Here is a 16,142-nt window from a genome sequence, read left to right as displayed (position 1 = left end):
GAATCTGCTTTGCATTTTTAAACCAGTAACCCTATCAGGAACACAAGATGGCCACCACATAGGTAGCATTTCATTTATGCCATGTTGGCAACTCGTGCTTGCTGGAAGCAACAAAAATGATTTTGAGAGCAGCATGGCATGCCTGGACCTGCCCAGTCTATCCATTCTTTTGTTTCCAAGCACTTTGTTTTCAGACCTCTGCAGGCACAAACAGTGTAGGCAAGATGGTGAAAGCTGTTGGGATGTAGTGTGGTGTGTGCATCTGGTGCCTAATGGAGCCTGAGCAGTGCTCCAGGCAGCAGCCTGTGGCTCCAGCCTTGCAGCACTGAGGTAGTTGCTGCTGGCTCTTGGCATCAGTCAGAGGATTCAGTCTGGTTATTTCCTTGTCCCTTCAACAGGAACGGGCGGGTTGTTTGCCATTTTTAATACATAATTTCCTTTAGAATTGAACCTGTACTCTTTCTGGACAAACAGCAGTAGCCAACACGTTGGAGTTTTTTTCCCCTTCTACATTTCACTAAAAGACTTTGTCTTGGAACAAAGACTTTTGCGTCATGCGTGTTTTTGCCTCGCAGCCAGTATGCTGTGATGTGCCTCACAGAGGTGTGTCTGGGATGCATGCAAAAACCTGACTTAGCACAAAGTGCTTAGCCTTTTTAATGCATTTTAGATATCTGATGTGCATCTAGCTCCTATTTGTGTTTTATAGCTGGGGCATGAATGGATTTTCAGAGGCTCGAAAGAATTATGGTGTGTGCTCCTAGTGTCTTTGGTTATTACATTTCCTCAGGCCAGGATCTGTTTTCTAGCCTTGAGGCAGAGGCACAGCAGAACACCTCCAGATGACTAAGCTGTCTTACCCTGCAGACCAATGTGGTTGCATCTGAGCTGTCTGCTGGACCTGATCCCTGGCCTGCCCTAACTTCCAGACCTTGCTTGGCATGGCCCGGTGTGGTGCTGGATGGCCAAGGCGAAGGCCAGAGGTCATGCTAGCAAAATAGCGCTCTGCACTGTGCACCTGGGGTCATGCTCCAGCTCTCATTAGTTTATTTGTACAGATGTAAGTCTTGTGTGATTCCAAAGATGCTGGTATCAGCTGAGATGCTGGAAGGATAGCTACCTGGATTTTATTTACAGGGTGCAAAAAACTTAAGACAGTACTTTTCAGTGGAAGGTGTTATGTATAGATCTTACACTTCTGTTCTGGATCATTGTATTTCAGGGCAACTGGTCTGGATATGGAGCAGTGGTAGGCTGGACTTAACCATGCGGGGGCTATATTGGCTAATTCAACCGTGTTAATGTGACAAGAATTAATACTTCTGTAGACTATTGCTGAGTCTTTAGCATGCCTTAATGAGAATATTAGACAGGCTTATTTAGGATAGAAAACAACCAAAGGATAAAAATTAGATAATGAATTGTAAAGAGCAGTAGGGTATGGGGATTTCATTTATCCCTTAGTATTTTTGAGAACTTTCATGTTTGTCTGCTGAAGTGCTAAACTTCATCACTGAGAGGAGGAACACATGAGGTCATGGCTGCCTCCTGCAGCTTGTGTTGCTTTTTGATTAATAGTGATGGCCAGATGGTGGCTGTAGGTCATGAAGTGAGCTGAAGCAGGAAGCTAACAAATAATTTAATATCATATTAAAACTGAACTAAGCTGTTAGATCATAGTCATACAAATATACTTTGAGGATACATAAAGATTTATACTCTTCTCCTCTTGCTGAGTTTTTAAGTGCACTTCCAGACCACTCATGCCTTGAGCCATTGAGTTCAAAGGTAAAATCTCTTCTGTATGCTGAGCTCCAACATTTAACTCTTGGAATATATTTACCTATGGAAAGTAAAGTACTTTACCCCCTTTCGTTCAGGTCCATGGCTGTTCTGATTTGTAGTAATGATGAGGCTGCTGGAAATACAGCTCAGTCCCCAGCCTTGCATGATGAAGTGCTTCATAGGTGCAATGCCGGGGAACAAGCTGTGCCTTCTGCGGATCTGCCCTAATTTAGCGTTCTCTGAATAGAAAAGGTGTTTCAAAGCCTCGAAGTTCATGGTCATTATGTTGTCAGAAAATTTCAACACAAATTGTTTTCTTCTGCTCAATAGAATAAATTGCATGAGTGTTCCCAGTGATGAAGTACCTAGATTTTGACAGGTGCTGATAACTTGTTGCCACTCCCAGCAGTATCAGCATATACGAGACATGCCCAAGCCCTCCAAAAATCATGCCCAAAGAAGGGTCCTTCATTATAGTCTTTATGCCAACTCCATATTCTTTGTTTACCTTCTGAACAGAGCGCGAATGGACCAGCTTAAGACTGTCAGGAGCCAGGAGCTGACTCACTCTTTGGAATACAATAGCAATGCAATGCACCCACTGCAGAAAGAAAAAAATGCCCACAGCAAGTTCAAAGGGACAGCTACAGTCACTGGTGAAAATGTGAAATTGGAAGAAATACAAGTAAGCTGTCTTCTGTACAATAAATATGCAGTTCTCATCAATTAATATCCTTCCATGCAGGCATCTTATGGTAGTACCTGAATCCTTCCACTTGCCACAGATGGCCTGCTTCGTGCTACTTATTGAGGACAGCTGTATATACAATTGATATGTTTTATGTTAACAGGACATTGCTTTGATTTGTGTTTTAAATGCACATCCAACTTTATTTAAGGAAAAAAACCCCAGGTTTTCTTTCTATTTCTTAAGAAAGGTTGAGAAATTCCCATTTTACTTATAATTCCTTGCACTGATTTGCCCAGATCTGAGCTGCTCCTTGAAAAAGTTCCAACTCCTGCCACAGCGGGCTTTACATCTTCTTCATATAAGAAGCCATTGTGCCAGTGGCACAGAGGTATTGGCCATCGTTCTCTATTCTCATCCCTGAGTTGGGAGTTTGTTGATTTTTTTCTTTAAACTATCCTGATCTTTGCCTTTGAGGTATTTTGATCATATCTAGCTGTGTATCTAACAACCTAACCTGCCTAATAACAACCCCGAGTCATTTATTGTGGTTTCCTTTTGGGGATTCTAGAGGTTTGAATCCTCTATTTCAGCCTTCTTAGTGATAAAGTAATCTCTCAATATCTCTAGCTATTATCCCTATTAAAACAGCTAGACATAATATGACGAAGTAATTTTCTAGAGGAAACACTGATAAAGAGAAGAAAAAAAATGGTGAGCCATGTGAGGCAGCGATAAAGGGGGCAGCTAGAAGCTATATTTTTATAGGATAAAAGGATAGGCAAAGGTAAGGCTCAGAAATGTCTGGAACAATGTTCTGCTGCAAAAGGATGTCTAAATCTGATATATTTGACAGCATACTGACAATTTCAATTATTTTCTTGACCAGAAAATTTTCAGAAAAAATAAAACTAGCAAGATAGTACTTTGTTCAAACTTTCTATACTTTCTTTATTTTTCATTTGTATATTTTTGAAATACATGTTTTTGTACCATACACATTGTGAGTGTTTTCTCTGCTTGTGTTCCATATTTCTCTAGAGGTAGCATTTACAACAGAAAATTATTAACTGTTTCAGTGAGGTCATTTTAGTATTTTGAATAAAAATAATTTAAATGTCCTCTCTGCACAATATTGAAACATCAGCTTTCTTTCCACCTGTGATTAAAAAAAACGTGTTAGAATTTCTACCAGGGAGTAACTGTGGTTCCTGACTAGGTCTTAGCCCTAGAGATGAAGTTTGATATTTGTTCCTACCTGACAACATGAGTGAGAGTGCAAAAATTTAATTTTCCACAAAACAATTACGAAACACTTTCTGAGTCACTTATCTGTGTGATTCTCAAGTTCAGAAGTCTGCTTCTTCTTGAAAATGGCTGATGGATATGCCAAATTCTAACCAGGCAGCTCACAGCAAAGAAAGGATGGTGATTGGGTCACAAGTGGGCAGATACAGAAGTGAAGGGAAAGTTGGAAAGGGATGAATGTGACAATTCATTGATTACAGTGCAAGCTGCACATTTCTAGCTTAACTCCACCAATATTCCATTTGCAGTATCCAGCATGAAAGCTCTGAAGGAAAAGAACTCAGTGTTGGCTTCAGCATGGGTGAGGGAAGGAGAAGGGAGTAGAGAAATATAATGGAGATGCATGCATATGGAAAAGTCCTCTCCAAAATGCCTCAGATTTCATTACTTTCATTTTACTGAACTGAGTTGAAAATTACATATTTGAAATCCCCTGCTGTTTGTAAAGACCATTTAAATATTCAAGTACCTTTGTCACCACATGAAGCTCTGATGAACTGACACTTTTGCCATTACCCTGCATTCCTGCCTTGTTTTGAGAACATTTCCATTTAATGATGCTTGTTTGCATGATTAGTTTGCATTTCCTGATTTTCCTTCACACAGCAAGGATTTCTCTCGGCTCACTTTGTAACAACTGGTTTGTTTTAAATATAGGAGTTTAGAGGATAGTGGGGTTTTGTTGGTTTGGGAGGGTTTGGGGTTTTTTTTGGGGGGGTTGTTTGTTTTTTTCTTTGAAGAAATAATTTCAAAGATGTTCTTTTTATATTGCAAACCTTTATATCAACGAACTTTATACTGTAGGCCAGGGGTCCTCAAACTTTTTAACCAGGGGGCCGGCGCGCAGATGAAGTGGCAGGAGGCCATCTGCGGCTGCTTGGTTTCCCCCCAACCCCTGGCGGGGGGGTTCTGTAAATACCGGGGGCCGGATTGAGGACCCTGGGGGGCCGTATCCAGCCCGCAGGCCATAGTTTGAGGACCCCTGCTGTAGACCTTTAATCAGAGCAAAACACTCCATGCTTCCTTCTGGATGGGTGAGGTGAACATGCCTAGTGCAGAGCAGGGAATGACATCGCACACTTTTTTTCTACTGATAGATATTAAAACAGCAGATTGCTGGACTGCAGGAGGAGTTCAAGAGAAATGAGTCCTGCTGGCACGCTGCCTACAGCAAGCTGAGAGACCAGGTTGAGATGCTGACCAGACAGAACATGGAGCTTCGAGATGAGCTCAGTGTTTCAGGACATCAGAAACAAAAAGCAGAAAAAAACCCCAAAGCTGTGAATTTCATGGACAGAAAATCAGAGATCCTGGTACTGGAAGATATTATCTGTTTAGTACTATCTGGAAAATGCAGGAGTAGTTTTTCTTTGGAGCTGGCATGTGTGAATACTGTTCCACCTTTTCTGCCATGCTTAGCCTGAAGGGCGAAAAATCAGCTCTGTAGTGAGCCATGTTAAAGTACATTCTTTGTGTGGTCCTCTACCACTTTGCCTTAGATATTCGTGTGGGGGGCACCTCTACAAGGTGATTCAGCCAAACTGTCTTAGACACATCAGGCCTGATGTCTCCCTCCACTACCTAGGGAGGAAGGCTAGATAACTAATTTACATTCAGTACCTAAATTAGACAACAAAAGTCCTCTGAAATTAATTCTACTATTTATGTGTATGTATATATATATATATATATATATAATGCCATTCACCTTTTCGATAAATCAGCTCTTCAGCTAGGTGCAGGCTGGTTTCTGGCAATAGATATAGTGGGACCTTTTCAATAGATATGGTAGGACCTTTTATTAAATCTCATTTCAGTTCTTATTTTGTGCTGTAAACTTTCTGGGACAAAAATGCTGTCAGTGGCCTGCCTTACAAAGGCACAAGTTGGGATTCCTGGATGGGCATTACAGTGGGGTGGAGCAGGGAGGATAATCGGGGTGGGAATTATAGCTGGCTAGTGTGAATGTCTCTGGCGACCTCCTGAAATCAAAATGGTTTAATCATAGGTTTGCAGGTTCTTTTGTAATTTCTCATTTGGTACCCAATTTGTTTATTATACTTGTAGGGTTACTTGTTACATTACTATGTAACTGGGTAACTTCATTTAAGGGAGTTAAAAGAAGGGAGAAGGATGCTTTTACCCATCTCTTTCACAGGAGACAGCAAGTCTTGGTGAAGTTAAATGGTTCAGGCTAGAATTCAAAAGACAGAAGTCTAGTTTGACTGGGTCATTTAATTCCCTGTGTATTCAAGGATGGAAAATATGTGCCTTTTAAGAAGGATCAATTTCATCCTATGTGTGTCAAGGCGACTAGAACAAATAATTATCTTCTAGACGGTGCAGTCTGGTGAGATGAATCCTACTCTTCCACAGAGTGGCTCAACTCAGGAGAAAATAAAATTGAGCCATTTACTCCTAGGTATTTCCCTAATTTGCAAATCTAATTTCTGGTAATGTATCTTTAAAAGATGTTACTACCACCAATTAACCTGTCCTTTGCTTTATGGAGTGAAGAAGTTTTGTTCTTTCTTTTTATTTGATTTTAATGTACTTGTTAATGAGATTTTCCACCTAACACTATTAAGTTCCATTGAAAATGTAATTTCAAGTCACATTTCACTTTATTCTTAGTTTTCCCAAACCCGCCTGTTCATATGGCTTATTCTTTTATAGATTGTGAAGGTCAGAAAAAAAGATTAGAGTCACATGTACAGAATGAAAAACCATAAAGATTCCAATAAAAGCAAGGATAAGAAAAAGCTAATTGACTTCTGTAGTAGGCCAGATTTCTGTATTATTTCTACTGCTTTGGGACACTCACTGGTGTAGAACTACTGCTTAAGCCACTGAAGATTTTTGCTGTGTGAAAGTAATATTAGGATGCTGTATATAAAGATGCTAGGATGCCGTATACAAACATTCTTGTGTCTGATACTGGGGAGTTTCAGTCCCTAGCAGAACAAGATGTGGAATTTCATTCATTGTGTTTAAATATAATATTTTTTATTACAACAGAAAAGCAGGTGGCTTTTAGGGTTATATGACTCTACTAGCTGTGACTTGAACTTGCAATTATGTATTTATAACAAATTCTTCACTAGGTTGCAGAAGCTATTCTGCGAGAGACAACATCATCATCCAGACAGGAAGAAAGATCATGGAGAGATAATCCCAGGAGCCACAGTGTCTGTCATGTGGGGCCGAAGACATCTTTGCAAAAACACTTCTTTAGAGATATGAATAACAAAGTATGCATTCCTATTGCCAGAAGTCACTTTTCCACAGTTTCAACTATTTATTTAAGAGAATGTTCTTTGGAATCAAAATCTGTGCAAATGAAAGTATCTGTATAAGCATGGTCATAATTTCTTGCAGTGGGCTTGTGCTGTCACTCAGCACAATTTAGCTTGTAGGTTTTCTTCTGGTTTTGCAGTAGCAGGAAACAAAACAACTTCTCCTTTTCCAGACCTAACTGAGTTGCCTGTTATTCGCATGTATGCTCTGAATTCATTATACCAGCAACTTCACAGATTGGTTTTAGAGGGAATCACCATACCCTGCCTCAGCAAACCATAAATCCAGTATTTTGTCATTAAGGGCTTTACTTGCCAATAAGCACTGGTGGCCTTCCACCTGATAAAGTCAGTGGGAAAATCACTTAGCTTTTTACAAATTGTGACAAGTTAACACATTATGTCAAGTGAGGTGCTTGTTTCTGGCTGGTATTTCTATGACTGTTTCTCCACAGCCGGTTTACCACGTTTCTTACACATCTCATTGTTTAGAATCAATTGATATCTAAATATTTTGTTGTGCTTTCCTTTCTCTTGGCTTTGTATTTCTTGTTTCTTATTATGAACATCTTTAATATTACAAGTCTCCTTTCTTCCTTTTGTTCACATTTAGTTGAAATCTGTGCTTTGTTCAAGTGAACAGTCTCTGAAATTCCTCCTACTTACTGGAAACTAATCTGATTTCACTGGCTAAAGCAAAACTTAGCTCACATACACACCACTCTCCCTGCCTGTTCAGGGATTGAAATCAAATGTAAAACTTGTCAGATGAGAAAGGAGGCAACTATTCCACTCTAGTGATCCTGACAGTGTGTGTTTTGAAAGTCGCTAGACAGCGGCTTTGGTGAATCCTGCATGGTGCCGGATATGAAAGAGAGATGATGATAAGAACAACTCTAAACTGTATATGCTTAAAAGAGCAGAATCAGTCATGTGTGAAATAGTGGCTTCAAACAGGCTGCAGATATTATGTGCCTGTCTTCAAGACTGGCTATATTTCTAAGCAATATATGTTGTTTGTAACCCAGAAGGTGCAGGGTTTCAACTGCAGGGAATTGTTTTGTTTGTTCTGTACTGACGTCGGATCTCCCCAGTCCCTTCCGCAGCTGGGATGTCTCCATTCCTCTGTTCTGCGGTGGGCAGAGTTACTAACCAGACAAGTAATGGGCAATATACTACCTGCAGTTGAAGGGGCCAGTAAAGTCAAAAAGCTGTCTTTGATAGCTTACCCTAGAAATTTTCAAGGTATGAAAGAGTTTGTTTCATCTGAACATCTCAAGTATCCTTGTGAAATGAGTTAAAGCCAGAAACATTTATTCTACATAGAGATTCCCTAAGACCCATTGAGTTAATTTTCATCCTGTGGCACACAGCCATGTGCAAAAAAAATTGTGGCTTCAGCAACAGTTCTGAGAAGGGGGAAGATGAGGACAGCAGACTTTTGGGCTCACCATTCTCTCCGCTTTCACCAGCCAGCCAACATTGGCTCCAATCCAACTGGAATCCAGCACAAGCATGAGCTAGACTGGTGGGCATAGTGCCCAGGTGTCCTGAGTGAACTCTGAAATGTTTGACAGAGACACATGTTCTGTATCTGGTCTGAATGCAGAAGGCAGCCTTGCGGTGAATACAGTAGGTGCCAATTGTTTGAATCCGAAATTGAAGGCTCAGGTAAATGGAACATTAAACCGATGCCCAAAATCTGTGCCAAATCTGTACTTCACTAGCTCCTGTGACAAAGATAAAAAATAAGCTGGCATCCTCTGCTTTCTACCTGTTCTTCTAGTTTTGAAGTTTTGCTTTGTAATTAAAATCCATTTGTTTTGTTGTCACCAGCTAATCAGCTGATTAATTTTTATTCGGTTTTCAGTGGAGATAAAACCCAGTTGATCTGCCTTGTGCATGTTTGGAGGCTGCTTCTTCCTCCGACCCTGCCAACCCTTTGTACCAAGGGCTTCCTTTACTGGCAACTCACATGTTTCTGAGGAAGAAAAGTAAAAAGATTTATTGAGATAATTTGATGACTTTGTTTATGAAAGTGATGGAATTGAGAGAATCTTTATCAAGAACCTCATCATGTGTGATTAACCCAAATACTTAGTACTTGAGTCTTTAAAAAGTGTAGAGCTAAATTGCAGTGGTTGCCTGGGTTACAGTGATTGCTATGATTTATGAAACAATCTCTTAGAATGACATCCATCTGTATGAAAACAGAAACCACACGTAATTCACTAAACCTGTCTTTATTCCTCTGACATTATTGCCTTAAAAATTGGTATGCTAGTGTATTTAAAAATGTGTAATCTATGTGATGCATAAAAAAATGAAATCAGTAGCTTTTACAGTGGCATATGTAGCAAGCTGAAGTACCTTTACTAACGCTGTTCTGCATGGAGGCTCACCCAACTCAGTTGGTTGTTCTTTAAATACATCGTGAACAAAACTTGCCATGTTCATGGAAACACCTCTTCTTTCTTTCTGGCTTCATCCTTCTCCTTCGCTTTTGCAGTCCAATACATCCTGCTTCATGAGCTTGTTAGTTCTTGAAATTATAAAGAATGAGCACGTGCCTTTTCTCGTTATATTTTTAAGGTCTGTACAGGTTTCTGTCCCTTGGCTATGGCACCACCCATTGCATCAGTAAATGTTGACTTCTGGACACACTTTTCAGAGGGGGCTTTTAGACAGCTGATGAGACCTCCTTTTCTGAAATAAGCTTTCTAGGCAGCTCTGTGTTAAAATTCTTGCCATAAAGTATTTCCTATTTACAAGTCTTGTGTAGGTAGCTCTTTAAAAGCTTGAATTGCAATGTTCTTTCTAAAACACACCACAGCAAAAAACAAATGCTGCCACATGTTAGTGTCTGGCTGAAGCTGATGGATATTTGAGCTGCTGTGGCCCTCTTGGCACTTTCTGATGACAGTGAGCTGGCTGGCTCAAAACCAACCAGGCAGAAAAATCAGCTCATTTTTGCCTGTTTCTACTTGCTGAGCCAGGTCAGTCCCCCACTGTGCTTCCTGGTGCCACTTAAAGGAAGGGCTAGAAATGTGGCTGGGGACAGAGGAAGAGAAGTGGGACTCCAGCAGTCTGGGCTGAGATTGGCTTGAACTGCTGTGAAACTGCAGCAATGGCTTTTCAAGTTCTTTTACATCACTTGGTAGTTTTAGTCTTGAGATCTTTAGCAACAAAATGATGTCTTAGGAGCTCTTTCCTTCTATTGTCTGCAATTTCTGAGATAATATCTCTTAATCAAAAATAGTTTTAAAAGTCTTTAGTACTATACCACTTGTCTCAAGCTGAAATGCCAGGCATATTTTGACAGTTTGCCTACTCACTTGTATTTGAAATCATGATTATATTTGGAGAAGTCAGGCATATTCAGTCTGCCTGCAGAAAACATCTCCACATTTAAAATAGAAATCTTATTCCTTTTACAATGAATTCTATTGATTTCTGTACCTTTTAGCATCCTTGTCTGAAAGAGCTAACTAGTTGCCTATCTCCTGCTCAGAATGTTTTATGCTTAGAGGAAAATATTTAGCCTTTTAAAATTCTACAACTTTGTGGTGTTGCAATAGGTTTCCTTTCCTGGCTCATTCCTTGTAAGCACATCCATTTCATGGAATGTCATTTATTAACATAAATAAGAGATCACGATCCACAACAACAACAGATTGCCTAAATTTGTTTGATCAAATGGAGCAAATTTTACAGCTGTCAAAAAATGGCCATAGGGACTGTTATCAGAGAAGGAATTGTGCAGTCTTCCAGTCGTTGTGCCTTGTTAGTCCCCTGTCCCTTGAGCAATTGCTCATGGACTTGGCCAAATTATGCTGATGGTAAAAATATTCTTTCAATGGACTGCTCACACTTACCTTCCCAAGCAGCCACTCTCCAGTGTGCAACACATTTCAGGATCAAAGTACCTGATACCATTTCTATGTTGTTGTTTTTTTAATGTTTCTTTGTTTCTAAATGTCATGTGCTCACTGCCAGTCATTCACCAGCTCGATGCATTGTCTTCTGCTATCAGTTCTGGCAGGCACAGACATCATGTCTTGTCATGTCTGGAATGACTTCAACAATGTGGGCAGTGAGACAGTGCCTTTGTCTCGTGCTGCCAGGCATTTCTACATTAGGTTCAGTACCTTCAAAGTTTTGACTAGACAAGGGTGCAGCCTAAGTTTTCCTGTCATACCAATGTAATGTTTTCTTTGCAGCTTCCAACGCCTGGCAGTCATTGTGTAAATCTCAGATACCTCCTGGGGTCATGCAGCAATATTGTATGTTTCCTCTGTGCTCTGATCTAAGGTCTCCCAGAAAACGTGGGGAAGTGCTTTTGAGTAACTGTGGTCTTTCCAGTTAATCTGCTATAGTTTGTTTGAAACTGTTCACATCTGATTTCCCTCCTGTGGCTTGCATCTATCTTAGGGTCCTGCAAGGCTTGTGTCAGCTTTGATTGATAATGGCAAAATGTAAAAAGGGTGGACAACTGGCAAGTAAGAATGAACTGTCACACAATATATTTTATGGGGGTCAGCTCAGTTGCAGGATCCCCGAGAGGGATATCTTTGCTGCTGTTGGCAGCGTAGTTGGGACTGAGGGATGAGAGCCTGAGAGTAGCTGTTGGCCTCTCACTGTGTGCCTTGGATTAACCTTGACTTACATCGTTGCCCAAGTAAAGAGAAAGGTGGGAAGGAAAAGAAGACCCCAAATAGAGAATTACATATGAAATATGCGTGTGTGTCTGTGTGTATGCCCACATACACAAATACTTTCATAAAAGTTTTAAACAATGATGCACCTGTTGTAGGATTTTTAATGCTGTTTGAAGATGTTTATATCAGCTTAATATAAATGTATCCAAACCTTTCAGGCAACAAAAAGCTCTGTGCAAAGGGCTGATCCTTTGCAATCAGTGACAAAGGAACATCAAGAAAAGAAACCATCTAACTGCTCCCTTGGCAGAAGCTCAACACCAACTGGCAGGAGGACACCTCACCAGGGAAGACTGACACCTCTTGAACCAGAGAAAGTAAGTTTGGTTTTTCTTTTATTTTTTATTTTTTATTTTCTTTTTACAGCATTGTTTAGTAGGTGGATTGGGATCCTGGTCCCCATATAGCTGCTGCTGGTACTGTAGGGTTTTTGCCAGAAATGTTCAACACATTGAGCCAGACTATTCATACATTAAGGTATTTAGGCATCTGCAGGGCAGGGCACGGGTGAATGCATTGAAACCTGCCCCCCTTGCCCTCAGAAAAAGTTCAGAGGTGATCACATGCACCAACACTGCATGGGCCAGTGGCTCCCTGGGGTCCAGGGGCTGGGAGCATCAGGGGGTCCCATGGGGTTGGGCAGGGCAAGGCCCATCCCACAGGCCCAGCCAGGGAGGAGGGCAGGCTGGGGATGGAAGTCAGGGTCAGGCCAGGATCCCAATTGTCAAAGCCCATGGTGATAAGACAGGTCTGGGGTCACGACAGCGTCAGCCCACGGGCCAGGGTTAGGATCCAGATCCATGAGGTGCATGGCCAGGCACAGGCGTAGCCACAGTGCAACCCAACAAGGACGAGAAATGCAGCTCTCAAGGGAAGAGTCGGGATGGGGGGTTGGGGGTGGCCCTCTCAGGCTTTTTCCAGCTCCTCCACCCGCGTCTCTCTCTCCACAACAGTCTGACCTAAGATTAGACACCCATACCACATCAGCACACAGACAGCTGAACTCCTAGGAAGGGGAAGTATGCTCTTGGCCATGTCACGGATAGATCCCATGTTACAGTGAAGCATGACTGTATGTCAGGGCTTTTCCATTTTGCTTCAGGTTGGACACCAACCGTCTCCTACTGGGAGAAGAACAGATGACAGGAAATCACCTGGAGCTGTCTTGTATCTGAGTACTGGTTTTAAGGAGCCTAACTCATCTTCCTATGTAAAAGGTAAGATTTGTGGGAACTTTCTGCTTGCTTAGAGTGGTCTGCAAATGACTTGGAGACACTGGTTCACAGCTCTTGGCTCACAGGCAATATGTTGTCACTAAAACTCTCCTGTGATTCTTAGAAGAATGATGAAATTTGTATTGAGAAGAAAGGGAGAGCAGATTGTGGTGTTGCCTGCTTACTCACTGAGTTTGTTGCCCTGGAAGCCCAGAAGATGGGAGAATGGATGTGGTCTGCACTTCGCTTTAGTCCAGGACAAAGCACCTTCAGGAGGATGGAAAGCTGTTAGCAAACATTATCAGTATAAGAAGCAATGTGCTGCAAGAATCTGAGAGCTAGCATCTTTAAAAAACCTTCTGAGATAGGTATGGAAACATGTGATTCAGCAATTTTCATATGTTTTCAATGACCCCTTTTACTTTGCTTTTCTTACAGGTTCGTCTATGCCCGTTTCAGGTAGCTCAGAAGGCATGCCCCTGTCACATAACCACAGCAAGGACACTTGCAGCTTTGCACTCTGCAGTAAGAATGAAGAAACAGAGGTATTTCACCGTGTAACTCTGTACAATAACTCAGTGAGTCTGCTATCTTAGTTTTCATATACAGCATGCTAACTCCCATTCAGCTGGGGACAATACTACCCTGGCTTTATTTTCTTGCATCTACTCATGGTAAGTACACTCTTAAAACAATATTGCAATGGCTTACAAATGATATAGTAGATTTCTGTATCGAGAATTCCTGCACTACTGTTGGACATTAATAGAATTATGTTGCCAGTTAAAATTTTAATTTAGGTTCAGGAAGAAGAGACTCTTATTCTTAAAAAGACAGAAAAATTGCTAAAACCTCAGAATCAAGTGGCTTTTTTGACCACAAACAGAAGTGGTCATAACTGCATATGACAACAAAGTATCTACAGACAGTTCTGCTTTTCTGGACGCTGAAGCAAAGGTTTCAATTCTGGCTCTTATGTGACCAGCAGCTGTCTTCTTTGCATTTGCGAACTAAAATAAAACACACTGAGAAAAAGAAAACCTTACATTCCCCTTTCCTGTGCTATGCAGCAGACACAGCGCTCTAGGGATGGATCTGGCAACATCAACAATTGTATTTGCAGCCTTTTACTGGAGCATATCATTGCCCTGTGGGAAGCAGTACTCTTGTTCCTTTGAATCCCACAATTCACATTACACCGTATCTTCAAGCTGTAATTAACATCAGTTAGTAACTGTTCTGGATGCTATGTGCCAGATGTCAATTAACTTAAGGTTCTTTTGTGCTGTCAGACAGTGCAAAGAACACTCATTGTAACGATAAATTGGTAGTGTAACATCCTGAATAACCCTTAAGTTAGCATTACCTACAGCTAAGAACCATGTAATTTGTTTTGGAAGAGCGGGTCTGGCTAATACAGGTACTTTTCTTTGCAAATCAGTAACCCGATATTCAGAGATAGTTCTATTCTTTGTTCTTGTGTTTGTTTATTCTTTCCATTTCCTATAGTGTAGTTTTGCCAGAATGCGCTTGTCACCTCATTTTTTTGTTTTCTCTATTCTGCCTTTTGCTTTGCAAACTGAAGTTGATTGGAGTTAATGTGCAACATTTCTAGTTCTGACTAAAAGATCAAAGTTCATTACAAATGCAAGGCAATACCAAAAAGAAGGGCAGCTTTCCCCTCTGTGTATGAAGTAAATATGGGTTTGACACATTTGATTAAAATTAATGGCACTGTCTTCAAAATTTCTGTTTATATAACACTGACTGTGATGTTTTCATAACGTAGCCTCCAAAATCGATAATGTCTAGAAGGTCAATGTTTCATCAAGAAAGAAGAAACAGTGAAGAAGAGGTGCAGGAAAAAATAGAGTATTGTGACGGAAAGGTGAGATAAAACAGGATGCAAAAATACTTGAAGAGATCCCCAGTAGGACTGCAGTATAGATGGGAATCACTGCTTCAAGTAGCCATAGCCAATTATGTCTCCAATTAAGTGTGTGTTCCTTAAAGGAGAGCTGAAGTGTAAAGTTCAAACTATGGAAGGTAAGAAATACGTATAGATGGGCTGGTAATCAAGTAACCGAGTTACTTTCTTATCTGCCACACAGATTTGCTCTATGACTTCCACCAAGTCCTTTTTCTTTCAGCCACCTCATTTGTGAGCTGGGAGGAATATCTGTTAGTGGGGTAGTGCTGGTGTTTTTTAGTGCCAGATTACAGGCCACTCTTTCCTTGGAAGTGAATCTAATGGTAGTGAGCTGTGCCAGCAAAACGTCATCTGTGGGAGAAGTCTTTCATTATACACAGCTGGCTACACCTGGAGTAACATCAGTGGAGTTGGGCTCCATGCAGCCTGTCCAGTTTGCTCAAGCCACCTGTCAAAATCCTCAACGATTCCCCAGCTGCATCTGGAGATTACTCCCAGCTGCCCCTAGTCCTGGGAGTAGCTGGTTTCATCCCTTCCCTAGAAGTCCCTGTCTTCTAGGAGGGGATGAGTGGGCAATTCCTGCTGGCTTCCCATTGTGTTCCTTCAGTCCTCGCCACAACACTGGATAACACGTTCCTCAGTGGCCATGTCACCTTTTCCACCCAGCACCTCAGGAATGGTCTTGAAAGGCTGACTCTGTAGATGAGCCTAGGCATTGCAGATCTGGTGCGTTGCTGTTGGGAAAGGCTGTCAGCAAGGCGACTGAGCGAGCTGGTGCTAGTTTCACTGCTGACAAACAAGCACGCTTTCCAATGCTGTCACTGCTCAGCAGGGCCAGATCTGAACTCGGTCTCTTCAATTACACTGCTCCTAGCAGGCTTATCCTGTTGAAACATTCCCTTGATATTGACTGAGTTGCAACTCTGGATAAGGTTTTTAGCTAGATTAAGGCAAGACAGTAATTCAGTTTATGCACCTGTTCAGTCCTGGGCTTCTCATCCCACCCTGCCCATACAGGTGTTGATTAATGAAACCATAAGCAGTCAGAGAAACGGCTTCTGCAATATAACCGTCATTCAGGGAATGTTGGTTTGAGATGCCAATTCCTTTATCGCTAATGCTGAGATGGGGCTCTGTGAAAGTTTCTGCCAATCATGATTGCCTGTGGTAGAAGTAGCAAAATGCAGTATCTGTTGTTTTGAC

At 41.3% G+C, this 16,142-nt stretch overlaps 1 protein-coding gene across 1 annotated transcript in view; it reads left to right on the top strand.

Annotated features, from left to right (window-relative positions):
• LOC130151850 (centromere protein J-like) overlaps positions 1–16,142 on the top strand; it is a 41,454-nt gene that overhangs the window by 18,447 nt on the left and 6,865 nt on the right. The window contains exons 9-15 of the mRNA XM_056344629.1: positions 2,305–2,470; positions 4,879–5,094; positions 6,886–7,032; positions 11,954–12,112; positions 12,898–13,012; positions 13,448–13,554; positions 14,799–14,897. Of these exons, the coding sequence (XP_056200604.1) occupies positions 2,305–2,470; positions 4,879–5,094; positions 6,886–7,032; positions 11,954–12,112; positions 12,898–13,012; positions 13,448–13,554; positions 14,799–14,897 (1,009 nt within the window). The remainder of the gene's footprint in view (positions 1–2,304; positions 2,471–4,878; positions 5,095–6,885; positions 7,033–11,953; positions 12,113–12,897; positions 13,013–13,447; positions 13,555–14,798; positions 14,898–16,142) is intronic.

This window comes from Falco biarmicus, chromosome 6 (genome assembly GCF_023638135.1).
Source record: "Falco biarmicus isolate bFalBia1 chromosome 6, bFalBia1.pri, whole genome shotgun sequence".
Taxonomy (NCBI): Eukaryota; Metazoa; Chordata; class Aves; order Falconiformes; family Falconidae; genus Falco; species Falco biarmicus.
Note: the sequence above shows the minus strand (reverse complement) of the source record. Positions and strands in the feature narration are given on the sequence as shown.